This window comes from Podarcis bocagei, assembly GCF_964188305.1.
Source record: "Podarcis bocagei genome assembly, chromosome: 7".
Lineage (NCBI taxonomy): Eukaryota > Metazoa > Chordata > Lepidosauria > Squamata > Lacertidae > Podarcis > Podarcis bocagei.
In genome coordinates, this window is record NC_138132.1 from 12,012,816 (window position 1) to 12,036,953 (window position 24,138).

Here is a 24,138-nt window from a genome sequence, read left to right on the forward strand (position 1 = left end):
TTGATGAGTTCCGCTGCCCCCACCGCAGGAACCCTGGTGCCATGTTTGGCGGCGATATCTCCAGAAGCGGCTGGAACCTATAGGGAAAAATGGACAGACCCTTTTCCAAACTAGATAGGTTTTTATTTTTCATTAGATGTCCTGAACAGACCGTTGCCAAGAGAGTCCCACGCAAATCGCTTTTGACTTCAAAAAGAGGAAAGTCAAGAGGATCACATCTCTCCAGAATGCTTGGCATGATTCAAAACCACAATAAGAGAAGCTCTGCTAGAAGGTATCCAAATGGGCCAAGAGGATGCCAGTGTGGTTAAGCAGCAGAGTCAAGGAAGCTACTAAAGGCAAGAAAACAGAAGTCTTATCCAAAAGAGGAGACAGAAAACACAACTTGGTAAAAGGAATGCAGGCAGACACTGGTTGGCACATCATGGTCACACACACCCAACTATGTCATAGCATGGTGAGGAATCTTCGTCAGCTTGAGGGCCACAATCCTTTATGGGCAACTTTCCAGGGGCCATGTGCCAGTGGTGGGCCAGGCCAGAGGCAACTGGGGGTTAGAGCTACGAATGCAAATACTACCTTTGCACAGGAAGCTGCTTTCTTCGCATTCTCGCACCTGTATCCTCCATCCTAGGTCACATCCGCCCCATACATTTAAAGCTTGTGGCTTCCCTCCAAGTAGTTTGTTAAGGACGCTGGGAACTGTAGCTCCGTGAGGGATAAACTGCAGCCTGCCATTCCAGATGTGGTCGGGCCACACCACTTACCATTCCTGCCCACTGGCTGTTCCAGCTGGGATTTGTTGGGAATTGGGATGCCAACAGGACCGAGAGGCTCACCGCTCACAGCTTCCTCATCCTTGGCAATAAAGCCTTTCTCCCATTGTGTACTGTCATAAACTTAAACGTTTCCATTTAGCCATTATGCCTTATGGCCACTGACTGGCAAACAGATTGTTCGCCATGAATCTGTGCAACTGAAAGGCATTTGCCATTGCAGTACTTTGTGACAGAGTGGTCCATAAGTCAACAGGTCTCTCCAGGGTCCAGCTATGATGCTTCTGGCTGCTGAGAGTAGGTGGGTTATAAGCTCTTTATAGTGTGAGTGAGCATTCCCGTCTTGGAAAATATTCAGTAGGGCCAGTACATTTTTCATGTTCACATTTTACAAAGATTTTAAGCAAAAATCCCAACAAAGTTAGTCTACATTTCTTTCAACTTCCCTCCCCTCCTTTCTCCATTTACTTAGTTTATATCTTTTTTACTACAGCTTTTCCAGTTCAAACCTGTTTATGAATTTTCCCTTATGTTCTCATTTTATTATTTCTTACTGCATGAGTCTGGGTTTTCCTGGACACATCCAGGAATTGGGCAGCTGAAGAAACTGGGAAAACCCAAACGTACATAGAGTGATTTGTTTTTTTAATGGTTAAAAAATAAAGAAAGAAAAGCCCAAAAACATATTTTGGGGGTGAGATGTTCCCCCAAAAAACTCAATACCTTTGTCTGGATTTTCACTTTTGAGAATATGTCAACCCTAATGTCAGCCCTGCTAATATTTTAAGTTGTTTACAATGTATTTTCAATTAATCAATAAATTTTCCCATTCTGTTTTAAAACGTCTATCTTCTTGGTTTCTTATTCTTCCCATAAGCTTCCTCATCTCTGCGTATTCCATCAATTTTGTTTGCCAGTCCTCCTTTGTCAGAACTGTTTCTTCTTTCCATCTTTGGGCATAAATCATTCGGGCATCTGTAGTTGAATACATAAATAATTTTTTCTGTTCTTTAGGTACCTCTCCACTAAGTATTCATAAAAGAAATGCTTCTGGGGGTTTTTTAAAACAAAAGTTATCTTCAAGATTTTTTCCCCAATTCCTTATAAATCATTTTCCAGAAAGCTTTTGCTACTTTACATGACCACCACATATGGAATAAAAATTACCCTCCTTCTCTTTACATTTCCAACAGGTATCCGATTCCGACTTATATATTTTTGCTAATTTACTAGGAGTCAGATACCATCTATACACCATTTTCATATAATTTTCTTTTATCACATTACACGGTGTAAATTCCAAATCAACGTTCCATAACCTTTCCCATGCTGCCAATTCAATATTATGTCCTGTATCCATTGCCGAATGTATCACTAATGATTTCACCTGTTAGTTCTGGAGTGGCTTCCAATACCTGCGTAGTTATTTTGCATATTTCTTGTAGGACTGCCGTCCAAAAGGGTTGGAGTTTTGTAGGTCCTCCCTGCCCCTGCCTGGAATTCCTATGAGACACCTGTAAATTTAAACAAGCAAGGAGGGGGCTTGCAAAGCCATCAGTTCAGTTAGGAGAAAGAGGAGGGTGGAAAGTGAGATAAATGGGAGGAAGAAAGAGGGAAAGAAAGGGGTCGTGCCCATAGTTGGCATGTGGCCTCCAACAGATTGTCCCCCATGGCAAAGTGGTCCTCAACAGGGGGGAAAGTTTCCCCACTCTCACTGTAGGGTATATAAGAATGGAATAGGATGAATCAAAATTGCAAAAACATCAGTCGCAGCAAGAGAGAATTTCTGTAACTGGCAGACTTACATATCTGAAGATGCTTATCCCACCGTCTTAATCTCCCCCCCCCCCACTAAATGTACCTCTCTCTTTTTCCCTTCACTCTCTTCTAGCCTGCTCTGCATTCCAAACCCTTTATCATCTTTGCTTCTACTGGTCTCTCCCCATTTCCTTCTACATACACGCGTCACTTTCACGAGGGACCAGAAATGAAATCAGCGATTCCTCAATGGAGCGTCCGCCTCCTTCGATAAATTCTGTACTGAAATGTTCAACCAGAATTGCTTGCAGCTTGAAAGCTTGATTCTGGTCTGGTGGTCTCTCGTGTGTGTGTGTGTGTGTGTGTGTGTGTGTGTGAGAGAGAGAGAGAGAGAGAGAGAGAGAGAGGCTTTAATTTTTTTATTTTGTGCTGCCTTTCTACAAATTGCACTCAAGGTGGCTTGACAAACAGTAGCACATCATAAAAATATAATGCGATATGAAAATGCAAGTGACAAAACGTATAGCAGCAGCCAAACTCAGGCTAGCAGAATGAAAGAACAAGAGCCGTAAAAGCTATAATTCAGACACTGCAGGGCTAGATCTGAAACATAAAATACGAAACAAAGTTAACGAACTGGCAAACGTGACCAAGTTAAAGCACAAATGCCAGTTGAAACAGGGTAGGCTTTGCCTAGCTCCCCAAATGCCTACTGGATCAGACCAAAGGCCCAAATATTTGAGTACTGTATCCTGTTCTTACAGTGGGCAAGTAGATGTCTATGGGAGGCACATGAGCGCAGGACCAGCAGTTCCCACAAACTGGTACTAAGAGGCACATTGCCTCTGACAGTGGGAGGTAAACCATAGCTGCAATGGAGGGTATCATAGCTATCATTAATTTCTCCCATCTCCTCTTAAAGCCATGCAAGCTGGTAGCCGGCACTCTATTGTGTGGGAGCAAATCCCCCAGTTTTTAACTATGTGCTGTATGAGTTAAGTCCTTTTCCTTGTGTAAGCTGAATTTCATGAGATGGCCCTCAGTTCTTATAACAGACTTCTCTCAACCCATTCTCTCTGCACCTTCCGCATCTTACTTGCTGTTTTCCTCAATCAAAAAATAAAATAAAATAATCCCCAGTATTGTAAGCGAGTTGATCCACGTCCCTGATCACTCTGGTTACCGTTTTCCGAGCCAATGTCGTTTTTGAGGCATGGCAACCAAAACCGTTCACGGGATTCCAAGTGCAGCTGCACCATAAATTTTGTATAATATAGGCAATTTTATTTTCAATCCTTTTCCTAATGAGCCCTACAATAGAATTTACTCTCTTCGCAGCTGCTGCACACTGGGTCGACGCCTTCAACGTGCTCCCACTGCAACCCTGAGAGCTCTCCGCCGATTGCTCACCACCAGTTCAGATCCTACAAGCAAATCTGCAAAGTTAGGTTTCTTATTGCCCTAATGTGCATCACTTACACTTGCTTACCCCCAGCTGCATCTGGGATTTTAATGCCCATTACTGAGTTTGGAGATTTTTTTTGGAGTTCTTCCCCAACCTCATTTTGTTTTAGCCATACAGCTCACCCCAGAACCCTCTTGACTTTCCCTTCCAGTTTCCTTCTTCTCTGTCTCCTTAGTGTTTGTTGTTGTTGTTGTTGTTTTTAAAAACCACCTTTCTTCTTTTGAAGTCAAATGTGACTGGTTTGGACTTTCTTATGTAATTGCAGTTCTATGCCACCTTTCCTCCAAAATTCCCTGGACGGCATAAAAGATATTTTTCATTGTACCCTCACAACAACTACCTTATTAGATAGGCAGGGAAAGATGACTGGGAATTGCTCAATGCCTGCGTGGAGATTTTTAGATAAGTCTCTCTCCCCATCCCCCAACCTGGTCTTTGTCTGATGCTCTAATTCAGAGCTTTCCTAACTGTGTGTCGCGACACATCAGTGTGTCGTCTGCAGTTTGTGTGTCGCTCCCCATGCTCCTCTTGGGGCTGGAAAGGGGTTAACCTCCCGTTTGCTAGTACAGTAATACCTTGGTTTACAACCATAATCCGTTCCAGAGGTCCATTTGTAAACCAAAACAGGTTGTAACCCAAGGTGCGCTTTTGCCAATGGGGCCTCCAAATCCCCCCCCCCCCCCCGTAATAATAAAAGAGGGGTTGTAATCCGAAAAAAGGTTGCAAACCGGGACACACACTTCCAAGTTTGACGTGTTTGTAATAAAAAAATATGCAAACAAAGACGTATGCAAACCAAGGTACCATTGTTCTGTAAAACCGAATTACTGTGTTGCGAAATGATGCATGTCTAAAAAGTGTGTCACCAACCCGAAACGTTTGGAAAGCACTGCTCTAATCGAAGCCTGGTCATCTATGCTAACTGCTGGGGTAGATTATTTTGAAGTACCTAAAGTGTGCAGTAGCATTCAAGCTTTATGTTGGTACTTTGTACCTAACAACAGCTAGCTACACATCAGCTGCAGATCTTTTAACACGTACACCTGAAACTGCAAGGTATGAATGCAGCAAACACCTGTATAACACAGGAGCATCGATCCAAGGATCAAGATTAATCATGACACCTTGCTAAGCAGACAAATCAAGGGCCACATCTTGGTTTCAGCTGTTTAATATGCAAGCTGGCCCTACAATTGGCATAGGCAGCTTTGGGTAGAAAGGGATTAAGTGCAAGGTGCAGGGGGACCCAAGAACTTCGCGTACCCATTGGCAGTCTTATTTAGGCATAGTGGGTTGCTGGTTGCTTATTGTGCATCATAGCAGCAAAAGGTTGGCAGATCCACACCATACCTCAGTTGTTCCGTTCCTTATTATCTTGCTTTCTCTTCCTACTTTCCTGTCCTCCCTTGTGTGTTTTGAAATCTACTTGGGGAGGGCTCCAGGAGACACACAACGCACACACAGTGCACATTTAAAGCACGTGAATCCTGGGAAGTGTAGTTTGTTAAGCATGCTGGTTAATTGTAGCTCTGTGAAGGGAAAACTACAGTTCCCATGCCTCCTGTTTTAATCTCCTCTACCTCTCTCTCTAAAGGGATGCTGTGGGTTAAACCACAGAGCCTAGGACTTGCTGATCAGAAGGTCGCAGTTCGAATCCCCACGACGGGGTGAGCTCCCATCGCTCAGTCCCTGCTCCTGCCAACCTAGCAGTTTGAAAGCACATCAAAGTGCAAGTAGATAAATAGGCACCGCTCTGGCGGGAAGGTAAATGGCGTTTCCGTGTGCTGCTCTGGTTCGCCAGAAGCGGCTTAGTCATGCTGGCTACATGACCCGGAAGCTGTACGCCGGCTCCCTCGGCCAATAAAGCGAGTTGAGCGCCGCAACCCCAGAGTCAGCCACGACTGGACCTAATGGTCAGGGGTCCCTTTACCTCTCTCTACCTGGAGCTAGGGGAAGAATCCTGCAACCCTCCTGGCTCTAATGAGCTCTGTTTGAGTGCAGATCCATCTCCCTTACCCTTGTGTACAGTGGTACCTTGGTTCTCAAACTTCATCCGTTCCGGGAGTCCATTCGACTCCTGAAACGGTTTGAAAACCAAGGCGTTGCTTCCAATTGGCTGCAGGAGCTTCCTGCACTCAATTGGAAGCCAGGCCGGATGTTTGGCTTCCAAAAAAAGGTTCACAAACTGGAACACTCACTTCCGGGTTTGCAGCTGTCAGGAGCCAAGCCATTCTGAGAACCAAGGTACCACTGTATCTTGGATACACATTCCTTGTATCTACTCCTTAGCTTCCCATGCATTCAAAGGACTTCACAGGGAAGACTGAAAAATAGTTTCAACTCATTCCCATTCCTTTCTTCTTGCTTGCCATCCTCGCTGCCAGCTTCCCTCCCCATCATCCTCAGCACTGCCCGGTCTTCCTGTTGCAACTTGTCTGGGTTGAGTTCCAAAGCAGGCTTGGAAGCTGCCATCTCCAATTCCAGGCACAGACAGCCCTGGAGCAGAAATGGGAGGGTTGGCGGTCCCTGCCCCACGTGTGCAAATATGTATGGGTTTTTTTATTTAAGTTTCTGGCCTGTTTGGTGCAGTTTTGAAAGAGGAAACCAGCGATGTAAGTCAGGGAGGGAGAGGACCGTCTCTGAGAGGTGTTGATCTATGGTGCAACCACATTTGGAATAAGATTGTGTACCGTTCTGGTCGTCTCACATCCAAAAGGATATTGAAGAGCTGGAAAAGGTTCAGAAAAGAGCGACAAAAAGGATAAAAGTGATGGATCTACATTAAAACCTCCCACCCGAGAAAAAAGCCATAGGCAGATAAAAGCCAAAGGCCTGATTAAAAAGGAATGTTTTTGACTGGCACCTAAGATATGCAATGATGGTGCCAAGCGAACGTCCCCTGGGACAGCATTCTATAAGCAAGGAGGCACCATTGGAAAGGCCTGCTCTTGTGTTGCCGCAGATCTTTGGAGACAAGGGGAAAAGAGCTAAACCAAATATGCTGAGCCACGCAGAGAGAAAGGGCATAAAGGTCAGAAACAAAGCCCAGTCGCTTGTTGCCAGTTGAAGTTAAAGGTAGGTCATATGTGAAAAGGTTGAAGACCGCCACCATATTGCCTCTGTAACCATTGGGGTGGGGAGAAGAGGGGCCACCCATGGACACTTTATTAAATCCAGAGTTACCATTTTTGTGGACTATCAAGAGCTGTTTTCACAACTTGTGCCTCAAGGGAAAAAATTAATTAATCCAGAGAATTTATCCATAGCAATCCGTTGCCTGTTGACTCCCTTCATGATATGGTGACCTTGTGACAACTCTGGCTTTTCCCATTAGCTTTCATTCATGGTGAGCCTCCTGCCCTGTCATGCTTCAGGTGCAAATGGGCCATTCAGTTACTCCCACTGGAGATGCACCACAGTCACTCAGGAGGGTACCCAGTGCATCTCTGTGTGAAAAGCACTGCTCTAGGTTTTCTTCCTTCCAAGGATGATTTGCTTGTAGAGTGTATAACTGTGATGTATAACTGTGGAGAACAGTATAATCAGCTAACAGGTTTTGGGGGGAAACTACAAAAAACATTTGCTAGAAATTTCACAGTGATGTGGTTTTTCACAGAAAAATCTCCATCTCAGAAGTTCATTAGTAACGATAAATGGGTGTCAACTGCCAAAAAAGTATCAGGAAATTTCAAAGATTTTAGCTTTGTTTACTAAATACAAGTAAAATAAACGTGCTAAATTAGATCACTCTCTAGGGTGTTGGAAAATGTTCTAAGGCAAGCTGAACACTTTCTGATGCAAATTACCTGTATCTGCATAGGAAAATGTTCTGATTCAACAATGGAATGTCACCTTGCTTTAACCTGCCCCCTCCTGCTCCTGCAACCCTGCAACATCCCCTCCAATAAAAAAGGCATGCAAGGAAGAAAAAAATACAAGAAAATAAGATTACTCTGAAGTTCAACAGACCATTTCTTTCAGTGCCCCTGCCATGAGTCTTCACTCCTGAAAAGATGTTCCTGCTCAGTAACTTGGGGAGCTTCACAAAAGCTGATGGAGAAGTTATTTCCACAGGAGCGCCATGTATAAATTGGAAGCTTTTACTCTGGGAAAACGCAGACACACCTAGCCATTAAAACAACAACAGACCACAACTCCCATTATCTTGAATCACAGAATAACGCCTCCTCCCTCCGTGCTTAATATTGCATTAGCACATCTTCAATGTACCGGAAGGTGCCTTAACGTGCCAGAGGTAGAAACGGAGAGGTATTAAGGACACAGCCATGCCTAGGGAATAGCAGCCGCGTTGCAGCCAGGCGGAAAGAGAGAAATGACCAGAACGGGATCCTTCCTCAAGCTGTCGTGACACCACGGAAAGCGCCTCATCAAAACGCACAGGAGAAGCCGCTCTGCGGCCCTGGGAGAATGGAAAGCGTGTCCATGAGAGCACAAAGGCAAATGTCCTCTCATCTGATGTGCATTTCAGTGACTGAGCCCTCGCAGCTGGTGTCCTCAGCACCAAGGCCAGCTCCTTGGCCAGCGAGGAACAGGAGATAAGGCGCAAACTAAGAGAGAAGATGCTGAGGGAAGCCCAGCGGCATAAAACACCCCGCCAGAGTCGGGAACTCTTTCCCTTCCATCTGCACAGACTCCATGTGTGATTATGTGGGTATAAGGGAGAGAAAAGCCACCTGCTCCAAGGTCCCCCGGGCAGCCTGAAAAAGGAGCAGCAGCTAGGAATCGCTTGCGTCAATTGTTAGGAGGGCGAGAAGTTGCCTTTTGCCAAGTCAAACCACCGATCCGTCAAGCTCGGCACTGTCTGTGCTGAGAGGCGTTGGTTTCTGCAGGCTTTGAGGCATGGGCCTCTCCCAGCCCTACCTGGAGAGGAGGAGGATCCAAGCAGATGCTCTACTTGGGCTGCAAGGGCGAAGGCAGCAGAGGGAAGCACAGCAAGGAGGGAAGAAGAAACCCTTAGCTTGGCTTTACCTGCAGTGCAGAAAGCCCACAAACTTGAGCGATACAACCTGCAGCAAGCTGTCCCCCAACTGGATCCTGAAAATGCCCATCGCTTACATTTTAAGGGAGCTGGTGCTTCTGTTTGTCCAGGGATGGAATTTTAGGTAGCTCTTCTCAGTTGTCATTTATTGGGACCCAAATCATTTATCTTCTAATCAAAATGTTCTTCTTGCTTCCACTTGGGTAAGTGACCACCTCTGTCCAAATCCAGCTAGGTCTCTCTACCTCCACGGCACCGCACCCTGACTTTGTGACTCAGATATATTTTTTTGGGTTTCGGCAGCTTCCTTTCCAAGCAATCAAGCCTTCCAAGTATCAAGGGGCTGCTGGTATGTATTGAAGGCTTAAACTGAAGCCTTCACATTCAGAGATGCTATAATTCCCCGGATTGTCACCTCTGTTGCGCCCTGCTTGCATCTGTGGCATCTGGCTGTCTGCTCTGGGAGACAGATTGCTGGGCCAAACCATACCTTTGGTAAAATTCAGCAAGGCAATTCTTAAAAACTGTCCCACCTAGTGGACATGATGCAAAATTGCAGCCTCTGACCAAAAAAGGTCTGATAGGGGATCTCTCACTCTCATATCCATCCACCAATAGAATCATAGAATTGTAGAGTTGGAAAGGACCACATGGATCATCTAGTTCAGCCCCCTGTAATGCAGAAATCTTTTGCCCAGTATGGGACTGGAACCCACGACCCTGAAATTAAGAGTCCCTGGGAAGAAGAAACACTTCGCACTATCCTCTAGACTCGTCATAACTTTTTACTCTGCTACTGCTGCAACTTTTAAATGACAGATAATCCAAGTAATGCTTTAGATCGAAGGTGGGGAACATTTGGCTCTCTGCAAGCTGCCAGACTACAACTCCCAGAAGACCCAGCCAGCATGGCCTCTAGGAAATGGCACCCAGCATGATCAGGAAGGCAACAGGCTAGCTATTCCTGCTTTAGTTAATTAGTGGGGGACAACTGTATGTGGTGGCACCAAGATTTAATTGCACAGGTTGTTTATTTAGTGTATTTCAGTGATCTCGTGTTACTACAACAGCAAATGAAAGCAGAAAACGGTACAGATACTCCTTTCTTTCGACAACGACCAGCAGTTTCTGCTTATTAAATTTTTGTCAAAGCACCTTACAGTGAGGATTACATGAAAACTTTAGGGCTTGTCTGCTTTAAAAACCGTTATCAGGGGATTAATTGTGTTAAGTTTCAGTCAAACAATTAAATCTGCATAGATTTCCATATAAATAAAGAACACTTTGAAGAAAGGGTTATTTCCCTTTTCAGATAACGAAGTAACATGTTGCAACAGGCACAATATTAGAAACAGCCACCTTGTTAAATTGCTTCAAGATGTTTTATGGGAAGCGATTCATAAATGGAATGAAATAAATTCCCTCCTGTGAGAGAAAGAGGGAAGAATGCCTGTTTTAAGAAGGCATTAAGTATTAATATAACAAATAATGAACATTGCAGGTGATTAGAAATTAACCCACTGACAGCCTTACGCTGCACCCAGCTCTACTCAAAACCACCATAATACAAAAGAACACACTTCAAAAAACCATGAGCGCTTTGATTCCTGTTTAATTTTCATACGAAATAACAAAATGCTCCTGCAGCCATGGGGAAGAATCCAGTTAGCAAGAAACCAAATAAAAGCAGCTGTCAGGGGTCACAAGGGGAATATGTGTGGGTGATAGGGGAGCAACAGCAAACAGTGAGAGAAGCTCCCACAGCGAAGAGGGAAACCAGTCAAGAGGTATTTACAAGTCAGACTGAACCCCAGCAGGGAAGCTATTCCCTGGAGCACTCTATGAAACAAACAAAACCATTTAGCATTCAAGGGGCTCAGCCATGGGGGGAGGCTGTGGTTGGGCATTCTCAAGTCTGGAGGGGTCGCCTGTGTCATAAAAAAATAAAATAAAAGCCACGTTCCACACAACTGAGTGGGAAAGAACCCAACTCCAAAGGAAATGGGAGGGTCAGACCCCACAGTGGCATTGAGTGCACAAGCCAACCCCAATGTCGTCCTGGTGTTTGTGCAGACGGGGAGGAAATCCAGTTCACCTTCAGAACCGGAGAAGTCAAGATGACGCAGCCATGTTGCAGAAATGGCCAAAACCTGGACAGCAGAGGGAGCATGGATAAAAAAGCTAGGGAGCAGAAGTTGTTGCAGCTACACTAGAGCCCCAGCAAGGGGGAGCCAGAGAGCAGCAGCTCCCGGTCCACAGAGCGTGGCCAGCTGCATCTCCTTGCTCCCCCCAGCCCAACTCAAACTCCCCCTATCTGGACATTCTCCACCTGGATGTTCTCGAAGTGAACCCCGGCATCTGTAGGGTAGATTTCAATGGTCTCCACCACGGGGATGGTCTCCATAATGGTAACAGTGTTGCCATAGACCTGGTCGCTAGGCGTGGACGAGGCCGACGGCGTTGCGGCTGCAGCAGCAGCCGCAGCCGCAGCGGCGGCAACAGCCTCTGCCATGGCCTCTTGCTCATTCTGCAGCCGCTGCTGCTGATGCATCTTGCGGTGCTTCCAGAGGTTGGAGAAGGAGCGGTAAGCCTTGTTGCAAGCGTCGCAGTGGTACGGGCGTTCCCCCGTGTGGATGCGCTTGTGCTCGGCCAGCCGCACGGCGATGGTGAAGGCCTTCCCGCACTCGTCGCATTTGAAGGGCTTTTCGCCGGTATGCAGCCGCCGGTGATCTTTGAGGTGCGTGGACTGCCGGAAGGCCTTGCCGCAATCCGGGCACGGGTAGGGGCGCTCGCCTGTGTGGATGCGGCGGTGGACCTGCAGCGACGTCTCGGTGCTGAACAGTTTCTTGCAGTCGCTGCACTCGAAAACCTTTGGGCCGGTGGGGCGGCGCGGCCGGGGCGGGGGCGGCTCCAAAGCGGGGGGCTCTTCCTCCGCCCCTTCGGGAACTTGGATGTCCCCGTGCAGCCGCTCGTGGGCTCTCAACTGCGCCGTCGAGCCAACCTTCTTACCGCAGACAGAGCACTCAAAGTGGCGGCTCATCTTGCCGCACTTGTGCTCCTTCAGCTGCTCGGCTGTGACGAAGGCGGCGCCGCAGCCGGACGTGCAGCGGTGGGGCTGCTGCCCCGTGTGACTCAGCTGGTGGACCTCCAGCAGGCGGCGGAGCAGGAAGGAGCGGCCACAGGTCTGGCACTTGTAGGGGTACTCGCCCGTGTGGTGGTAGCGGTGCATGAGCAGGCGGTAGGGCCGGTGGAAGACGCTGTTGCACTCCTGGCACTTGTAGGGGTAGTGGCGCTTGTGGACCAGGAGGTGCTGCTGCAGGGTGGACGACTGCGTGAAGCACTTCTGGCAGATCTCGCAGCGGTAAGGGCGCTCGCCCGTGTGCGTCAGGCGGTGGCGCTGCAGGTTGGCCTGCGAGTTGAAGCTCTTGCCGCACTCCTTGCAGTGGTACGGCCTCTCGCCAGTGTGCGTCAGGAGGTGGTTGCGCATGTGTGACTTCTTCTTGAACATCTTGCCGCAAGTCAGACACTTGTGGCGGCGCTCCATGTTGTGGACAAAGCGCTGGTGGCGCAGCAGCAGCGTCAACTTGGGGAAGGTCTTGTTGCACAGCAGGCACTGGAACTCCGAGGGTTTTTGCTCCTGCACGTTGCTTTCGGCTGGGGCAGAGGTCTTGTCCACAGAGCAGATGATGGCGAGTGGAAACACCTCTTGTTCTTGCTGTTGTTGTTGTTGTTGCTGCTGCTGCTGCTGCTGCTGCTGCGGAGGAGGAGGTGGTTGTGGAGGTGGTGGCGGCGGCTGCTCCGGTTGTTGCAAGGCTTCAGGTGGCTCCTCCTCAGGAGGATGTTCCTCAGGAGGAGATGCAGGCAACTCGTGGGTCTGCGCTGAATTGGCACTGTGGGATCGTCGGTGGTAAAGGAACTTGGTCATGTTGATGAAGGTCTTCCCGCAAGCGCAGCGGTAGAGGGGGTTGGAGGAGTGCGTGCGCCGGTGGGACAAGAGCACCGCCTCCGTGCCGAAGCCCAGGCCACAGTCCATGCACAGAAAGCGTGACTCGCCACTGTGCTCCTCCCGGTGCTTCTCAAGGGCGGCTGGGGACGGCAGCACCTTGCTGCAGAGCGGGCACTTGAAGGCGCCCTGCCGGTGGCTCCTCATGTGAAGCTGGAGCTTGTGGGCCGAAGGAAAGGGCTGGTCACACTCGGCACACATGTGCTCCTTGGCGGCCTGCTTCGCTTTCCGGGGAAGCTGCTCCCCGGGGTTGTTTTTCAGCTCATAGCTATGATCGGTGGCCGTGACACTGGTGGGGGCTGGTGGCGGCACAGCCCCGTTGTGCACAGCCACTAAACTTGGAGGTGGTGGTGGTGGCAGCGGCGGCGGCGCCTTCGGTTCCGTGGGGCAGGATGCAGGCAGCTCCCTCGCTCGTGTCCCTGGGGAGGCTTGGATCACTTGGTGTGTGGTCTGGTGCTCCAGCAAGTCTGCCGTCGACTGAAACAGCTGGAAACACTCACCACATTCATAAAGCAGCAGTTGCACAGTCTCTACCCCGTCCTGCGGCTTGCGGTAGGAGTGCTCCAGGTTGACCAGTGCCCGGCTCTGAGGAGGGGGAGCCGGTGGCTCAGGTGGCTTCCGGTGGGTCTGCCGGTGAGCGAGCCACACATCCTGGCTGGTGAACAGGGCCTTGCATTCTGTGCACTCATAATGGATCTGGCTGGAGCTCAGCAGTTTCACCAAGGGTTCCGGCTCCTGGATCACCATCTTGAGGTGCATCTCCTGGTGTTCCAGCAACTGACTGGGAGACAGGAGGATTTGTCCGCACTCCAGACATTGGTACTGGCTTTCCTGCACAGTCACGGTCTGGTAGAGGCCGGCCTCACCACCTGCCACCAGCCCAGCTTCTGCCAGCCCCACCACTTGATACTGCTGCTCCTGGGAGCACAGGTGGCTCTGCTGATGAACCAGGGCTTCCTCCAAGGAGTTGAACTGCTGGCTGCACTCCGAGCAGACAAAGCGATGCTCCACATATAGCAGCGTCTCCTCGGTTGACTCTGCCATCATGAAAGCCTGCTGGGGTGTATAAGAAAGAGAAAGGAAAAATTAGGGAGCCTGGTGTTCTAGACTAGGGTCGCAACGTTTGGGTGATTAATCTGGATCGCGGACTGAAAAATACTTTGATCATTGCCTGCAAATTTTTTGCATCTGAGATGCTGTTTACTGTGACACATTAATAAATAATAATAATAATAATAGTAATAATAATAATAACAACAACAACAATAACAATAATATTCCTTATCCACCCTTCACCATAAGGTTCCAGGACAGGTTACAATATAAAAATACAAAATTAAAATCAGATAAAGTATGCAGACATCTAAATACAAAGTAAAATGCTATTTATTAATTCGACCAATTAATCAAATGACAACCCTGGTATAAAATACATCCTATGATGAAACATGTAAGATACGGGTCTTTCACAGGTTCCCACAGCAAGGAGCAGGAATTGCAAGAATTAAATGTATAAGCGCCACAGCCCAATACAGGCCTACCTAGAAGGATGCCCCATTGAGTTCAACGACACTTACTCCTAGATAAGAGTGTATAAGATTGCAGCATCAATCAGTACGTCAGTCAACTACTGCTTTTTTAAACTACCGTATTTTTCGCTCCATAAGACGCACTTTTTTCCTCCTAAAAAGGGGAAATGTTGAGTGCGTCTTCTGGAGCAAATGGCGCTGCGCAAAGAGGGAGAGCTGCGCAGCGCCCCTTCAGAGAAGTGGGAGGATCCCCTTCTGTTCCTCCTCCCGCTTTGCTGAAGGGGCGCTGCGCAGCTCTCGCTCTCTGTACAGCGCCTCTCCTGGCTTCTGTCTTAGCCGCGTGCAGCCTCTTCTGGGCAGGGGGAGCCTTCATCCCGCTGCCCGGAAGAGGCTTGGCGGGGCTATCCCAGAAGCCAGAACAGCCAGATGCTACCCCAGAAGCCAGATCCCGCTTGCTGTTCTGGCTTCTGGGATTCAGAATATTTTTTTTCTTGTTTTCCACCTCCAAAATCTAGGTGCTGCTTATGGTCTGGTGCGTCTTATAGAGCGAAAAAGGCGGTATTTATTCAGCTGAGGGCAAAAACCTTAATTGGTGGGGCTGAGAGTTAAGCAGACTTGTGTTACATTGCAAGGCTTAGGTTTTCATGCATTACTACAACAGGGAATGGAAAAACAAAACATTAAAGACCCTCTTCCCTTGTAACAATTAAGTTATTTCACAAAAACACCTATACGGAAGTTGTGGCAGTAAATCACACAGGGATTTACGCAGTTTAGTCCAGTGTTGTCTACCTCTGGCAGTGGTTTTCCAGGACCTCAGGCAGGGATCACTGTCATCATCTGCTACCTGAACCTTTTAAATGGAGATGGCAGGTTTTGAGCCGATGACCTTCTGTGTGCCATGCATGTGCTCTACCACTGAGCTATAGCCCTTCTGCTGTACAATTGCCAGATACTATGGACAGATTTCAAAGTGGCTGAAACATGTAGCATATAAACACGTTTACATCTTCATTAGTGTGGTTTTGCAACAAATATTCTCATTTCTTTCGGTACGAAGCAGAAGTAAAGGCACTCCTCCTTGTCATGCCACCTGTGTCCTGATTTCAGTGCTGTTTTGTTAGCACACAGTACAGTAGTGCCCCGCAAGATGAATGCCTCACAAGACGGAAAACTCGCTAGACGAAAGAGTTTTCCGTTTTGGAGGTGCTTCGCAAAACAAATTTCCTATGGGCTTGCTTCGCAAGACGACAATGTCTTGCGAGTTCCTGCTGGGTTTTTTTCCTCCCCCCCCCTTTTCTAAGCTGCTAAGCAGCTTATCAGCTGATCCGATCAGCAGATAAACCGCTAAAAGCGCTAATCCGCTAATCCTTCAATGGGCTTGCTTCGCAAGACGAAAAAACCGCTAGACGAAGAGAATCACAGAACGGATTCTTTTCGTCTTGCGAGGCACCACTGTATAACTGTTTCTTTTTGCCCAATTCTAGAGTCCAACAGCAGCGAGTGGACTGATGTGGCAGAGTAATCCCAACTATAGAGAACTGGTGAAACTTATGCTGGCACATGTTACCCATTTCCAAACTCCATTCAGGAGCCCCTGGCAAGGGGAGGGAGGGAGGAGACTAAGTGCTGGCCAAGCCAGAAGCTGGGTGGGTGCCTATATTTTGAGGATTGGGACCTAGGACACACAACCAAGCTGAATGGGGTTTGAAACAGGTGTAAGCCTCTCCTTTCACTCTACCCGCTTCCTCAAAACACCTCTTTTGGGGGACTACACTGGTGTAAGTTCTGCCAGCTGAGCTGGGGATGAAATACTTACACTCTTAGATCTTTGGCTCAGTCAGAATGAGGGTCTTAAGCCGGTACAGCCCTAGCTGAACCGGAAAAGTCCAAGATCTGCCAAATCCAAACTCATATCAGCAGTTCTGGGATTTGGATTGCACTGTAAATCACAGAGTTCTGTGATTTCATGATTTTAAATTGCCAAGGAAAAGGCTGAATATAAATGATTTAAATCACATCTAAGAGCAGGATCCAAACAATCACCATGGCTTCTGCATGGGAAGATAGGTGGATTGGAAAACGGTTTAAAAAAGAAGCAAAAGGAGGATTGTTTTCAAAACAGATGGAAACAAGTATTGGGATATCCCATGAGCTTCCCATGAGAGTCGTCAAGAGGCTCTCTCAGCTATCTGCCTATCTCCCATTCCCACCACCCTTCTGAGTAACACCCCTCTCCACCTTCTCACTATATAGAAGGATCTGGCAACTTCTGTTTCAGTGTATCTGAAGAAGTGTGCATGCACACGAAAGCTCATACCAAGAACTAACTTAGTTGGTCTTTAAGGTGCTACTGGAAGGAATTTTTTTATTTTGACTATGGCAGACCAACACGGCTACCTATCTACTACTGGAACCATGAGCTTCTGTTTCATTAGACACCTGGAGCTGGGGTAAACGATGAGACAGCTAAGTTTGAGGACAGAATTGGGCAGCTGACTCGTCAGAAAGGATCAACTCAATTTTGGACAAATGTTGTCAAATAATGATTAACTATTTGTAAAATAGTAGGCTTATTTAAGCAAGAAATATTTTTGACCACCAACAGGCTTGATACTTACACTAATTACAAAAAAAACCAAAGAACCAGGGAATGGCCAAATTAACTAAAGCCAAACTGCTATGTTAGCAACACCCAAGTGATCACCCCAAGGCGCAAGCCTATGTATGGAGCTCCTGGGCTGCCCAGATGACAAGACCCCCCCCCCCCTCAGCCTCACTGATGTGGTCCAAAGGAAAGCAGAGTGATACATTTGGCACCAGCTTGGCTGTTGGAGTTGTTAGGAGGCAGCTTACAAGGTACCATCCAACTGCCTTGGGGACTCCAGTCCAGAGTTGTGTAGGGTTTACTCCTTATCTTCCTCTTCTCCCAAAGATAGCCCGCAAAGCATCAGAAGTTTAGGATCAGAGCTTTCATTCTCCTAGATGGGCCACCTTCCCGGGTAGATGAGCCCCATCTGCCCCTTACTTCCCTCTTCAGCACCTGCAGAAACCACCTTGACTGTTGGGACTCACTATTGGTCTTGTCTGCTCAATCTGCGGGAGCCTGTCTTTGAATGCAGGGGAAGTCGCTAACTCACAGAGGGTTTGAGATCCACCTGCCACCCTCACCTGGTTTAGCTGGCCAATTGAAGCCATTTCCTGAGGTGTGGCTTCTGTCACATGCTGACAGCTTCTAGGAGCCACAACCTGTCCCCCCACCCACCACCAGAGGTACTAACCTCCCCCTAACACCCCTATGTTAAGTAATGTTTTTCTAAATGTGCATGTTTAGTAAACAGACTTTTAAAAGAATTTATCCTGAAACACCAGGGTCAGCCAATAGTTACAATTAAAATCAAGAAATAAAAGTAAAGGTAATTATTTAAACACACACACACACACAACTCAATTGTGCTAAGTTGAAAGTAGGTCAATTTTCAATCATTTAGGAAGAGCTTTGCTAGGTCCAACCAAAGGCCCACCTTGTCTAGCACTCTGTATCCCCATGGTGGCTCATCTGACTAGGTCAACTGACAATATTGATTAGGATTATAGCCCATTAGCTACTCAAAGATCTCAAGCTCGCTTATAATGCATTTAAAGAGCAAGGAAACATTTAATTGGAATATTATTAGTCCGTCATAGGGCAGGGCTTCCTCTGCCAGGTTCTCGCGGCTGCTGATGTTTCTTGCAGATCTTGGCAGCAAATGTAAGAGGCACTGACATGCAAATGTCCTCCAGTGTACAGCAGCCTTCCCTAGTTCTCAGCAATTCCAACTGCCACATTGCAGCTGAATTTCTGGTGCACTGCATGTTTCAGAGAAAATAACCAGTCAATGGATCTGTATGCAAACGCTATTTGAGGAGGACACTACATTATTAAGGATGGGGATCCAAAAGGATCTCTCCTTAATGGATGAACAGGCAACAAAGACAAACAATATTTGATTTAAGTGCAAAATGATGCAAGGGGGAGGGGGGGAGCATAGCTTTGATACTGTGGATATTTCAAAAGTAGTTGTGCTCTAGCATGGGAGTCACTTCAGAGAAAATAAGTCAACAATATTACTAGGACGGTCCATATAATCTGCAGGTTTTTAAGCTGTTCTTTAGATCCCAGTCAGGAATGTCCAACACATTCCAGAAGCAAGGCTATTACTAGTCACAATCATGTTTTTCCATGAGATGGAATGTAAATGTCTGTGCAGCGTAATAAATATTCATCATTTTTCTCAGTGACCTATTACCACCTTTACAAGTCTTGACCTGAGAACAGATTAACATAAACATGTCTTTTACATAGAAAATGAGGTTTTATCTCAATGTGTTTGATAGAAGACCACTAGTCCAGTTGTATAAGATTATAATATATACATTTTATCTGCACTTAATTACTGTAAGTTGCCATATTAAACAATCTTATTTCAAAGGGGGGGAGACTCTTAAAAAACACCAATTTAAATTCATCTTTGAAAAAATGAAAATCTGATTTTTATCCCACCAGCTGTTTCTGAGGCTTGAGCTGTATTTCACCTGGCTTCAGGGTGCATCTCCCACATACCTTCGAGGTCTAAAGCCACGGACCAGCCCCAGAAGGGCCTGTGGCTCTAGAAAGAGGTCCAATCTTGCCTGCTCCAGCACACACCAAGACTGAGAAAGCCGGTCCTCTGAAAACTTGAGTTCAAAAGAAGACTGTAAATAAGTAGACAGCAAGCAAAGGTGCAGATCAGCCCCTCATCCCCACTGCAAGGCTGAACAGACCCCTCAGTGATTTGACATCCAACCCCTCATCAGGGGACTGCAGCCTTCCCTTCAGTTTTTTGTTTGCTTACACAGGAGAGGATCAGAGCCTCCAGTTCACACTTTCTTCCAATCCTGCCCTTGAAAGCAGCTCTCACTCCTCTTTCTCTCCACCTCACTTCGGAAAAGAGGAACCCCTCTCCTCTCTCTCTGCCCACCCCGCCCCCCATCAGCAACAAAGAGCCTTATGATACCTTGGCAAGACTAGCGCATCAACCGCAGCACGATTTCACGGGCCACAACCTACTTCCTCAGGTAGTTCTCCAGGTCTCCCTGTGCATCCCCTTCGCCCATCCTCCTCTGCACATGGGCGCCTGCCCCGCTCCTCCTCCGCCCCAGCCCCCTTCACAGGGGTCTGATTTCCCAGTCTGTGCATGGGGGCTCCCATTCCCCACCACCCTCATTTTCATGGGGGGGGGGGTCAAATCCACCAGGCACTCGCCCTCTTTGCACGGGGCGTGCTGTGCTCCCCTCCCCCACCCTTGCGGGAGGGGCCACTTCCCCTCCCTCCCCCACAACCCTGCAAAGTGGGGGGGGCCGGTGGCTCCGCTCTGGGCTTCCTTACCTTCCCCACCCCCACCCCACCCCCCGTCCCGCCTTGGGCTCCCCCCTGCACTAGGGGCGCTCTCCCCGAGTCCCCCTCCTCCCCTCACCTTTTCCTCCCTTCTGTCCCCCACAGCCCAGCCTTCTCTCTCACCCTCCTCCCAGAACAAACCGCCTGCCGATTGGATCGCGGCGGGCGGCCAATCGGGAGGCCGCTTGCTGAAGCGCGCGCCCAATCGGGGCCGTCGTTCCTACCCAACGCGCGAGCCCTTGCCCGAACCCGTCGGGATCCGTATAGGCGATCTGAACAGTGACGTCATCCGGAGGCCGAAGCGAGGCTGCGCCTGTCGCGTCGAGGAAGTGGGCGGGGCTGGAAGGGAAAGCGAGGGAACCCGCTGGCCGGAAAGGAGAGAGAGAGAGAGAGAATGGGGGGAAATGGCAGTTGGGTTGTACCAAAAAAGCAGCGGAGGAGGGGGGTGTCTGAGAAGACCCGAAACGTCTAAACGGCGGTTTAAGTGATTACAAGGAGACGTAAACCGATATTTATGAACGTAGAAGCAGTTGTTCTGCTTTTTTATGACGTTTATATATTGCCCTTTTTTTTTTTGCCAAGGCACCCTTCCTCCTCGCTTCTGCTCCCCTAACAAGGGAACATGGACCCTTCTCAAGCTGCCCCTAGGAAAAGCTCTCCTCAGACCGTTGATGGTTCTCTCGGGTGCCGAGGGTCACGTGCTTCCTGGCCTGGGTTTCCTGCGGAGTACTTGTAAAGCGCCCTCTCAAGGGCGGAGAAACCTGCGGCCGCCAGATCGAGGTCCCTGCGTTGCTGGACTACAACTCCCATGAGCCATTGGGCCAGCGCTTGCAAGGCCTGATGGGAGTTGGAGTCCACCTGTGAATAACGCTGGGTCTTCTCAGTTGCTTGGATTCCTGAAGCACAGTTCCATGCTTGCCAATGCCGGATTTACGTATAAGCTAAACAAGCTATAGCTTAGGGTCTCACTCTCTTGGGGCCTCACAAAAATTTTAAAGGAAAAAAAAACACTTCATGTACATTTCCAAAATATAAGTTAAAAAACAAATAAAACCTACACACGGTGTTATGTACTGAAGTTCTCACCCTGGGCCAGCAGGGTTACTGTAGATAGTTTTCACTCAGGTCCACATGTGCAAATAAGGAATTGAAAGTGACGTTCAGTGATTGGATAATTACAGAAAGTTGTTACTGTTGCGTTGTAGTGGAGCTCTATATAAGCAGGTTGGCTGAACCCTTCAGTTCAGTTCTGTTCTGTTCTGGCCTGTGAATAAACAAGCTGTCTAAAAAATCGCTGTGTCAACTGATATGTTCACCCACAACTTAACACACAGCAATAGTGTTTTGTGTTGCGTAGGTTCCTATGATGTAGCTAATGGGTCCCGCCTGCTAGCCTGCTCCCTAAAATATCACTGGTTTGCTCATTTCTATATATAGGGTGCCTACATTATGGTGCTGGAGGAGACTCTTGAGAGTCCCATGGATTGCAAGAAGATCAAACCTATCCATTCTTAAGGAAATCAGCCCTGAGTGCTCACTGGAAGGACAGATCGTGAAGCTGAGGCTCCAATACTTTGGCCACCTCATGAGAAGAGAAGACTCCCTGGAAAAGACACTGATGTTGGGAAAGATTGAGGGCACAAGGAGAAGGGGACGACAGGGGACGAGATGGTTGGACAGTGTTCTCGAAGCTACCAGCATGAGTTTGACCAAACTGCGGGAGGCAGTGGAAGACAGAAGTGCCTGGTGTGCTCTGGTCCATGGGGTCACGAAGAGTCGGACATGACTAAACGACTAAACAACAACATTTCTGCATGGACTGGTTGCATAGCAACATATGCAAATTGCTTTAGATACCGATTAGGTCCATAAATTACCATATAGCATGTATTCAACACAAAAAAACAGTGGCAATTTGTTGCTGACAAAGGACAGCTGGACATACAAAGGGCCCCATTACCTTCAGTAGCTGAGGGCCTCATCAAACCTAAATCCAGCCCTGATGCTTCCTGTCGCCCAACCACCCTGTGTGCGGGCTCTCAAGGGTCATCTAGTCCAACCCCCTGTAATGAAGCCACACTGACAAGTTACATCACATTTGCAATGCAGGACCCCCACCCCCAAAGAATTCTGGGTATTGGAGTTTGTTAAAGTTGCTGGGAGTTGTAGCTTGTGGGGGGAGAACTACAGTTCCCAAGAGTCTTTGGGGGAAGCCAAGACCGTTCAGGGATATGACTATTGTTAGTGTTAGATTGTACTCCAATTTATTCTGCATCTTGAGTGCTTCCGCTGCTGGTTTGGGAAGTGGTGTGCACATGGCTTTAGCCACAATCCATGTGTGTAGCATATATAAAGAAAGGAGAAATCATTGGATGCCAAGATCCAAATTTCGCTCAAGTACATACCTCTTTGGTGAGAGAACCCCAGCAGAATCATAGAATTGTAGGATGGTAAGTGATCCCAGGGGTCATCTAGTCCAACCCCCTGCAATGCAGGAATCTTTTTGCCTATGGTGTGGCTTGAATCCACCACCCTGAGATTAGGAGTCTCATGCTCGACTGGTTGAGCTATTGAGGTATGCTAAAGGCACAAAATATGCAACAAAGTAAAGTGTGCAAACATAAGCTGTTAGGCCTTTAAAATATGCCCTTTCAAGCGAGTTCCAAAATTTCCCTCTCCCCCCCCCCACATAGGGAAAAAACCCGTTTGATAAGTTAAAAATTGGTTTACTTACAAACTCTTCAAAGGTCTGGTTCATGCTCTTTTCCATATATCAATAAGAAAAACTGGCAGCAAAACCTATCTTGATTACTAAGTGGTAAAAGTTCTTAGACTACAGTATTGGTATAGAAACTCTAGAGTGGCTGGTGAAAGCCATGTGGTTGAGCTGGAGGACACTGAGCTTCTCAGATAAATGGGGAGTGAACAAGGGCTTGATTACCTATTTCCTCCCAAGGTAAAGGGAAGTGGCATAGCTAAGCCTGGCAGGACACCATACTCTATGGTATTAACTCCTTCATGTATTAATTAGACTTAAGCATGTTGGTTATATGAGGCTGGGCCGTATTTTAAGCTGTTAATGTGAGCACAGCCTTTTGTGTCTTCAGCTGTTTCTCCCTCTTGGAAACTCAAATCACCACTCAACTGCTGGGCAAGTCACTGTCTTGTTCGACTGACGAACAGAATTGTCAAGAGGCTTCAGCGTACAGCTGCGAGAATTAAACAAAGCAGGCCAGTTCCAGATTGAATTAACCACATTTTACTAGTTAAATGTTTGCATGCTTCAAAGCTATTTATTCTTAAAATGGTACTAAAACTGGCAAAAAGTATACATAGCATTGTTCTATAATTTTGTTTCTCCTGGTGTTTGAAATGCATCAGGTATTGATAAAAATGCAGGAGTCTGCTGGTGTAAAGTACAACTTAATTCATTTGAATAGCACTAGACTGCAGAAAACCTAGATAATTGCATATCTGGCTAAAAGAGCATGCTATTTATGTAGAATTATGCTGAGAGCTATTAATTCAGAAATGAAGTTTGCCATGCTTGGATTTGGAATGTGACGTGGCAGCTAAAAAAGCCAATGCAATTCTGGGCTGCATCAATAGGAGTATAGCATCTAGATCAAGGGAAGTAATAGTGCCACTGTATTCTGCTCTGGTCAGACCTTACCTGGAGTACTGTGTCCAGTTCTGGGCACCACAGTTCAAGAAGGACACTGACAAACTGGAACGTGTCCAGAGGAGGGCAACCAAAATGGTCAAAGGCCTGGAAACGATGCCTTATGAGGGACGGCTAAGGGAGCTGGGCATGTTTAGCCTGGAGAAGAGGAGGTTAAGGGGTGATATGATAGCCATGTTCAAATATATAAAAGGATGTCACATAGAGGAGGGAGAAAGGTTGTTTTCTGCTGCTCCAGAGAAGCGGACACGGAGCAATGGATCCAAACTACAAGAAAGAAGATTCCACCTAAACATTAGGAAGAACTTCCTGACAGTAAGAGCTGTTCGACAGTGGAATTTGCTGCCAAGGAGTGTGGTGGAGTCTCCTACTTTGGAGGTCTTTAAGCAGAGGCTTGACAACCATAGTCAGGAGTGCTCTGATGGTGTTTCCTGCTTGGCAGGGGGTTGGACTCGATGGCCCTTGTGGTCTCTTCCAACTCTATGATTCTATGATTCTAAATCCCATAAC

The 24,138-nt window shown here is 47.5% G+C and overlaps 1 protein-coding gene across 11 annotated transcripts; it reads right to left on the minus strand.

Moving 5' to 3' along the window:
- Positions 1-10,592: 10,592 nt before the first annotated feature.
- LOC308590290 (zinc finger protein 574-like) lies at positions 10,593-20,708 on the minus strand. Of its 11 annotated transcripts, none has more exons than XM_081200201.1 (3): positions 20,613-20,708; positions 19,134-19,246; positions 10,593-14,057 (listed from the first exon to the last, which is right to left on the minus strand). In XM_081200201.1, the coding sequence occupies exon 3, from the start codon at positions 14,046-14,048 to the stop codon at positions 11,298-11,300; it is 2,751 nt and encodes a 916-aa protein (XP_081056327.1). In that variant the 5' UTR covers positions 14,049-14,057; positions 19,134-19,246; positions 20,613-20,708; the 3' UTR covers positions 10,593-11,297. The 11 variants fall into 11 exon arrangements, with proteins under 11 accessions (XP_081056327.1, XP_081056319.1, XP_081056322.1 ...); XM_081200193.1 differs by lacking the exon at positions 20,613-20,708 and adding an exon at positions 20,026-20,120 and having other exon boundaries at positions 10,593-14,054; XM_081200196.1 differs by lacking the exon at positions 20,613-20,708 and adding an exon at positions 20,026-20,120.
- Positions 20,709-24,138: the final 3,430 nt, after the last annotated feature.